Source organism: Octopus bimaculoides, chromosome 12 (genome assembly GCF_001194135.2).
Source record: "Octopus bimaculoides isolate UCB-OBI-ISO-001 chromosome 12, ASM119413v2, whole genome shotgun sequence".
Lineage (NCBI taxonomy): Eukaryota > Metazoa > Mollusca > Cephalopoda > Octopoda > Octopodidae > Octopus > Octopus bimaculoides.
The window spans coordinates 37128798-37138087 of record NC_068992.1 but is presented as its reverse complement, the minus strand read 5'-3'; the positions used below and the strand labels follow the sequence as shown (position 1 = coordinate 37138087).

General features: G+C 35.9%; 1 protein-coding gene across 7 annotated transcripts in view; it reads left to right on the top strand.

Moving 5' to 3' along the window:
• LOC106869551 (IQ domain-containing protein H) overlaps positions 1 to 9290 on the top strand; it is a 616433-nt gene that overhangs the window by 574251 nt on the left and 32892 nt on the right. For 6 of the 7 annotated variants that reach the window (XM_052972134.1, XM_052972135.1, XM_052972136.1 and 3 more), the window contains one exon: positions 7176 to 7292. The exons of the other annotated variant lie outside the window; for it this stretch is intronic. In XM_052972134.1, the coding sequence (XP_052828094.1) occupies positions 7176 to 7292 (117 nt within the window). The remainder of the gene's footprint in view (positions 1 to 7175; positions 7293 to 9290) is intronic. 7 annotated transcript variants of the gene reach the window in all.

The window sequence follows — 9290 nt, the reverse complement described above, 5'->3', positions numbered from 1 at the left end:
TCTATCTATCTATCTATCTATCTATCTATCCATCTATTCATCTATCCATCCATCCATCCAGTTATCCACCCATTGACCTGCCTTTCTGTCTGTCTACTTATTTATTTACCAATTTACTTTTACATCTACCTCTATATCCATAAACTTTTTATATATCCTTAATCTTTTACATCCAAGAACCTTCAAAACTTTTATATCCATCCATCTATTATGGAGAATTAAACTTTCTCATACCTCCTTGTACTTTTCTACTTGAATGATAAAGGCACCTCAACTGAGAGGGGAGTGGTATTGAAGGAGGTGATTTATGAGAGGTTAAACTATGATAGGAGGACAGAAACAGATGTCCTGTTGTGGAGGAGATACTTGGATACCCCAGTTAGAGAGAAAGAGGACGGGAGAATTTGGTGGTGAACATGTGTCAGGGTGTACCCTCAAGGTACAAGGTAGGGAACAAAGGTGAAGTTATACAGAGTATTAGGGGGGTGAGTGAACAGGTAGTGCAAAAGGAGAGTGGAGAGAGGGAAAGTGAAGGGGTATGTTAGGACTACAAGATTGGATGTAGCAGGACAGGAGGATAAAACTAGGAGATGCAACATCTATGGTAGAATATTCAAGAGTGAACATGGTGTGAAAACTCATCAAAGCAAAGTTAAGTGCTAAGAGAAACTACAACAATGCAAAACACCTGATACCACCTAGAGTATTAGAATGGTTTGTCGATTGAAGGCAAACTGGGGCAAGGTGGCAAACCAGAGTATCTATGATCTTTCTGATCAACTTCCTCAGAGTGTAGGAAGAATCAGAAAGCCTAGAGGATTTTAAGAAGATAGCATAGCTGAATTTTCCACCAGTGGCAAATCAAAGATGAGCTCAGTTGAATGAAGATATGCACATCATTCTGGACAATATTCTGAAAAGTGATGTAACCAGGAAGATAAGGACCATGAAGCAAGTTGTGTTCCAGGCATATCAAAATACCATTGGCATAAAGGAAAAAAAATTTAGAAACTGTATGGTCTCAGTAAGAGGTAGTATCAAATCACTGAACTGAGAAAAGAGCTGAAACAACTGACAAAAGGGTGAAAGAGGCAAATGAAGAGAAAAACAGTTTTAAACTAGCTGAGCTCAGAATTATGGGGAAAAAACTGCTTTAAATTTGTAATCTGGTAAAAGCAAAAGAGAGAGAGAGAGAGAGAGAGAGAGAGAGAGAGAGTGAAAGCAAAGAAAGGCTTTTTTAACAACCCATTCTTGTTCATTCTAGTTCTAATTCAGAAAGGAAAAAAAGTGAAAAGCTTATGTGCTCTAAGCAAGAAGCAGAGAGTAGATTGACAGCTGTGACCAGTAACATCAAGAGAAACATTTTACTAGGGGACTGTTCTTTCCAGTTGTCAACATCCAAGCTACACATCCCTCCTTTTAATATGGAATACTTCATTGTCAATGATGTAAGGGCAGAAGTGGAAAAAGCTTGGGCAGGATATTCTCCAGAGCTATGTGATACCACATCCAAGTTCTTCAAGAATTGCTAACTGATACTGATGAGGCTTGCCAAAACTTCTACTGATGATCTGGAAAAAGAAATGGAAACTCTGGCTGTGGTCACTTGTGGAAGGCTGCTTCATTCCAGAAGAAATTTGGTAGGACTTGACCAGGTTTGAGAGATCTTGTTAAATAGCAAAGGGGAGATCTTTTGGTCCATCATTGTCAAATATTAGCCACATTTCTATTCCCTATTTTGGACACACGAAGGAGTTTAAGGGTTTTCTGGATGCCTTGAGCATGTATCAGTAATCAGTCAGATCATTTAGCAAATAAAAAGATTAGAGCAATGAAGAAGAGTGATATTTGAATCAGATGTTCTAGGGCACTAGGTGAAAGCCAACACATGCAAATGCCCCAAAAGATCCTTACAGAAGTTGCCAAGTAGATAAATTGGCAGTGAGTTAAGGCCAGACATCACTAGCCAAGATTATCAAATTCCTAAAGAAAAATGCTTAGGCTTCCTAGACAAATATAGTTGTGGAGGACCCATTTTTTATTTTGCATAAAAACTCATCAGACATCTTTTCAGAAGAGGTGATGATAATATCAGTCTGGCTAGACATTGTTATTCTGTTCAGGAGTATAAAAATGCTCATCCCAGTGCATTGGGAAAACAGACTTGACATTTTTCATCAACTTGGTTGATGAGGCTCTTAGTAAAGGATGACATGCAACCTCATTTTCCATTGCAATCAGCTGCCATGATTTCCCAGGGAAATTTGCCATCTTTCTCACCACTGCTGCCAACTTACAGCCAGTCTTCCACCACCCTTATCCCCAGTGCAACTTCTGCAAGACCATCATTTGGATAGCTGTTGCTGATAGCACAAGCCTCAGACTAATACATGGTCACTGTCCAGCCAGCTATTCAAATGGTAGAAATTATGTAGACACACATTTCTTTGACTGTACCCTTCTGAAGAAGGGCTTTCGTGCCTGAAATATATAAAGGTTTTCAACTTTCATCTCTGCATTGTTAGAAGCTTTCTTCATTTCCATTATCATTTATTACTCTACTTTTGTGCTACAATGCTTCAAGCAAACTACAATGCTCTTCATACACACACACATGTGTGCTCACTCTCTCTCTCTCTCTCTCTCTCTCACACACACACACACACACACACACACACACACATGGGTGCAGCTGTGGTTGTGTGACTAAGAAGTTTGCTTCCCTACCACATCAGGTTTAGTCCCACTGCAGGAAACATTGAGAGAGAGTATCTTCTGCTATAGTTCCAGGCTGATTAAAGCTATTTGAGTAGATTTGGTAGACAGAAACTGAAAAAGCCCATCATATATGTATATATATACATGCGTGTGTCTCCTTGTCTTGACATCATGTAAAAGTTGTAAACAAGTGTCACCATCACATAAGCAGTCTTCCATGAAAATATGTTTAGGCATGAAGTAATATTACCTTACCTGGAAACAAGTGACAGGAAGAGCATCTGGCTACAAAATAGTACTTTTGTCTAATCTATATTAGCATGAAAAAATGAATGTTAAATGAATGAATATATGTGTATATATTTTATGCATGCTATATGCCTCTGTCTTTGAGGAAATATTATTGCTCATATAGGTATGAACTAAACTGAGGAGATAACTAATTTTATAAACTACATTATATATTCAAAATGCAACAAATGACAACATAACTGTGTCAAAAGCAACAACAAAACTAAATGTGATGAGAAGTGAATTTTAACATTCCAAGTCACCACCATCATTGTCTTCTTTCCAGCTACTACCACCCACCCTCTATAGCAAGGTACCTATGCCTGTCTTCTCTATCATACTTTAACCTCTCAACATCTGACATAATGCTACCTCCCACTCTACTACAACACTACTCAGTCAAGGGGTCTTTTCCTTGTCTTGCAAGTTACTTTATGACCTTCACTAGTGCTGGTTGGGAAGGGAATCCAAATGTAGAAACTATGCCAAAACAGACATTGGAGCTTGACATAGTTCTCTGGTTTGTCTGATCCTGTCATCTGTTCAATCCATGTCAGCATGGAATACAGATATTAAATGATGATAATGATGATGCAGAGGTATTTATTAATAAAAATAGCCATGGTATATAACTGAAGTAGTTTTGTGAGTGCCAATGCTCACATTTATATGCACCTAGTAAGCAAAGTAGAAGCTCTCATGTCATGTGAGAGCTTCATTTTGTGTAATGTTCTCTACATTCAATGCAGCTTCATGCAAAAATTAATGAATTTTCAGAGAATGGTTGTCTCAGTCATGTTTTCTATTGAATTCATGGACTGCTATATATTGACTCTCTGCTCTGTTATTATACAGGTAATAATTTTAGCTAGATATCAAGAAGCCCTCCTGAAGTTCTGAAGTTTCTTTACATACTTTTAGATGCATTACAAATATGTCTTTTTGCATATATATTTTTATGTTAAACATACAACTATAACAATTTTATATTGGTGCCCTCTGACTACTGCATCAGTTGTCATTAGCATGAAAACAATTTGATTTATGGCCTGTGAACATATACATTGATATGTGTCAGTACAATAAATGAAAGTATGAAAAATGAAAATTGACAGTTGTTTTTGTTGACGATAGTTTCTCACTGGACACATAATGAATATATATTCAGTTCATGTAACAGAATCTAATTACTTGCTCAGACTGAGGCTTCATAAAATTGCTGTTCTAAGTTTCCCATTACTATCCTGTTAATCACAACGCCTGATGAAATTGTATTGTTTAAGAACTCTTGGGATTCAGTATATTTTCCATGGTTAGGTATGATGAAAAATGACACTTTTAACTTCTGTTGCTTGGGGATAAGTAGCATTTAAGATACTATCCTATTGAATGTGTAATGAGTAGTCTGTTATTTGTTGGTGTACTAATTTTGTAGAGATTACTTTTGTATTATTAATATGATTTTAGCTCATCCCAGCATGTATAGGATGATATTTGGCTTGTAGTTAAAGATTATTCAGTATGCATGCTTATTTACAGGTTTTCATTTTGAAACCATCACATGCATTTTGTTCAGCATCTCAAAGAGATTCATGGGAATGTTATATTTCTCTACTAAACAGAGCAGGTATCCTTTTAATCTGTTTTGCTAGGAATCAATGTTATAAAAATTGATGTATTGTAACTTGATCAACAAGATCAGGATAAAATATCAGAAACTTTTCATTTATTTTCTCTTTAAAATATTTAGCTTTAGCTAAAATTATAGACTCAGATATAGCTACATTAAAAATCACTCTGATAATATTTTTACATTTTGATTTATGCAGACTATTTTATTGTTAGGCTCAGAACATTCAGTCATATCTAGATATTTTTAATGTTATATAAAGCTGATAATTGGATGTTATATTCTGTCATTAAGATACTTTTGTAGAGATTACTTTTGTATTATTAATATGATTTTAGCTCATCCCAGCATGTATAGGATGATATTTGGCTTGTAGTTAAAGATTATTCAGTATGCATTCTATTTTGTTAATCATATCTAGTTTTTCACTGAATTTTAAAGTTGCTCTCTCTAATTCTTCTTAGTAGCTTTAGGCATTGAAGAAAATAAAACATGAGTATTTGATGTACAGCACTTTGCCTTTCACATGCAGACTGTATAGATGTGGATATTAACAAACTAGTGCTTTGGCAGAAATTTTCATTACAGCATGACAACTTTCAAAATTGTTATTAGTTTAGTGTTTTCCATTATCTAGACAGCCTAAATGTGTTAGGGATGTTTGGAAATATTCTAACTAGAGTAAGAAGGAGAGTAGAAGTCCTGGGCGCTGAAGTATGTAATAAAGCAAATAATGTTGCTTAATGGTGACACACAGTTAATGAATGTTGGAGAGAATGAGTTGGTTAAAATTTGTTGGATTTAACTTTCATAAAATGAGTAGAACTGCATGATGAGCTGAGAGATTGGATGACCATTGAATGATTCAACACGGTGGAGTAACTGTATAATTATGAGTCTGTATGTGATACAAAGAGATAGTAAACATCAGACATAGGAAGAAATAGTGAAGTTAAATTTCAGCATCTTGGATCACTGAGACATGATGATGTATAATTGAGACAATTGGTTATATGATATTTGGCATACCTATTTACCTTGTGTGAAAGAGTGATCATTAAAACTAAGATGATAATGATGTACCAAAAGTATATATACATAAATTCATGTGTCATCCTCTACAACAACTCTCTAAATGCTGTACCAAAATTCTACTATCTGGGAAACATCCTGTCAAACAAGAGAGTCCAATAATAATAATAATAATAATAATAATAATAATAATAATAATAATAATAATAATAATAATAATGATAATGACAATAATGATGATGAGGATGATGGTGGTGGTGGTAGTGGTGGTGATGGTGGTGGTGGTGGTGGTGGTGGTGGTAATGATGATGATGATGATGATGATGATGATGATGATGATGATGATGATGATAATATACATATATAAAAAACACCTGTGCCAGTACTGCATAAAAGCACCCAGTACACTCTGTAAAGTGGTTGGCATTAGGAAGTATATCTAGCCATAGAAACCATGCCAAAACTGACATTGAAGCCTGAACAGCCCTTCAGCCAGTCAGTACCAGTCAAACCGTCCAACCCATGCCAGCATGAAAAATGGACGTTAAATGATGATGATGATACATACATATACACATACATTCATGATACATACAAATATACATACATATGAGTGTTTGTGTGATACATGTGTGCATCTAGGGTGAAATGAGTTCGCAAGAATGGAGAGAAGAGCAGATGTCAATGCGGGATTTGTGGTTGCTTTTGGACAATTCATGAGGCACTCATTTTCCAAGTTGTTGAAGATGATGATGAACAGTTGTATGGTTTGAACTAAGCTTTATCGCCAATTCTTCAGCTGATAATGCAGAATTTTCTTCAAGTAATGCCTCAAGGAGTTTATCATCAAACTCAACCAGACAACCTGTTCAATCTTCATCTTCAAGGCTGAAATCTCCACTTCTGAATTTTTCAAACCATCTTCTGCAAGTTCCATAAACTGAGTGTATGTTTCGAGTTGCTTCAGCTGTAGAGTTTCCTTTTTTGTACTCATAAAGCATTATGTCTCAAATGCACTTTGGATACTTCCATGTTAGAAAGGGTTTTAATCTAAGAAATTTTAATTCTATCATTCTGTAAAATAGTATTTAATTAGTGTAAATGTACATAAATGCATTTAAATAATTTTTAATTCCATTAGACATTCTAAAATACTATAAATTTCATTCAATTTTAAAAAGGTAAAATTGGACAGAACCTATGCGATGACTAATATGTACTTAAATAAAGATATTGTATTTATGATGTACATTAACTACATTAACTAACACACACACTTATACATGCATATAGATTTGTAACTAAAATATGCACATGTATGCATGCATATCTTTCTGGATGTATGTGTACACATGCAGGATTGGTATGCTAACTTGACTGAAGTGAAACACACTGCCTTAAATTTATAGTTGCTAAAAACTGAGTAATATGTTTATGAAAATATAACTTATTTATCACTGCTTGCTGTAAGAAATTTCTAAAATATTCTATAATTGATTTTCAGAAGCACTACCGGTACGGTGTGTTGAGTACAAAGTTGTATCATTCAAATTTATCAATCATCCACTACAGTGTATTTTTCCAAATGTGCCGAGCTCATGGCATTGGCTATGATATCAAGGTAAGAATTTGTCTTTGGTGACATATATATATATATATATATGTATCAGTGAATAGTAAATATGTAGAAAGTGGTGAGGTGATGGGTGAAATTCCTAGATGTGATGATAGTGATGTTAATGGTGGATAAATTTGATGTCAGTGGATGTGGTGGTGTGATGTTGTGCTCAGTAGGACTAACGTTTGTATGGATATGATGGAGTTGTTTGGTTTGGTCAATAAATAAAATATTAATGGAGTGAACTCCTTGGATATATTTTTTCTGGAATTGAAGAGATGACTTAATCTTGTAAGTTTCACCATTGTCGTTGTTGATGTTTTCCTTGTGATATATATTATAAGATGGTTAAGATGACAGAGTACTGAATTACTGCTCAAATGGCCTCTATATAAAGCAACACACTTTCTAATATGACCACCCTACCACCACCACCACTTATTCTTTCAATGATTCATTATATATCATCTAATTGGTGTAATGCTGAATTGCACAAAATTTTCTAGAAGTTTGTCATGTGTATCTGTGATGTAGCAAACACTAAACATGCAGACATAAACCATTAATTGTAAGTATTAAACTAACTGCATAATGGTTGACTTATTTGATCAGCCATGAGGAAGCGTGAGGTTTGATTTGTGTTGGGAAAGTTATTACATTTTCATCTGAATAGTATTCTTTAAAAATGAATAAACTTTAATATTTATCATCATCAAAATCATTGTCATCCCCTCTAGCTCCATAACCATATGTATGCGTATGTATGTGTATGTGTGTGTGTGTATATGTGTATAACTGATCATATTTAAGCTACTTTTGTGTACCCTTGGTTCTAATGACTAACCAATGACTGATTTTAGGCAATGACTAGTGACTGAGATCTTTGGAAATATGCTGTGCTTGAGAAGACTCGGCAAGCCAAGTGAGACCATAACCTGTGGCCTATGCCAGGGGTGTAACCAACCCACTTATGTGTACTTTTCCTTCATTGGACACTAAACTCTGCTTGCGAAGACCTGTTGAGGCAAGTGAAATCGAAATTAAAATCAAATTCGATGACAACACCACATGACTGGCATCTGTGCTAGTGGAGCGCTAAAAGCACCATCTGAGCATGATCGTTGCCAGGGTCACTGACTGGCTCCCATGCCAGTGGCACATAAAAAGCACCATTTGAGTGTGATCATTACCAGTGTCGCTTTACTAGTAATTGTGCCAGTAGCACGTGAAAAACAATATTCAAGCTAGGTCATTGCCAGTGCCGCTGAACTGGCTCCTGTGCAGGTGGCACATAAAAAACAGCGTTTGAGAGTGGCCATTGCCAGTACTGTCTGAACGGCCCTCGTGCCGGTGGCACATAAAAGCACCCACTACACTCTCGGAGTGGTTGACGTTAGGAAGGGCATCCAGCTGTAGAAATTCTGCCAGATCAGATTGGAGCCTGGTGTAGCCATCTGGTTTAACCAGTCCTCAGTCAAATCGTCCAACCCATGCCAGCATGGAAAGTGGACGTTAAACGATGATGATGATGATGATGATAATTTATTCAATTTGCTTCTATCTTTAGGTGATATCTTTATGATATTTGCTTCACTCTCCCTAGTTATGGCCTTTATAATACTTTACAATTTGTTATAATCCTATAAATTCTTTCAACATTTATTAACATTGCTGGCCTATATAATTATTTATAATTCTTATAAGTTCTTTTAACATTTTCTTAAAACTCTCCACATGGCGCAGGAATGGCTGTATAGGCACAGGAGTGGCTGTATAGGCACAGGAGTGGCTGTATAGGCACAGGAGTGGCTGTGTAGTAAGTAGCTTGCTTACCAACCACATGGTTCCACGTTCAGTCCCACTGCTTGGCATCTTGGGCAAGTGTCTTCTACTATAGCCTCGGGCCGACCAAAGCCTTGTGAGTGGATTTGGTAGACGGAAACTGAAAGAAGCCCATCGTATATATGTATATATATATATGTGTGTTGTGGAGGCGCAATA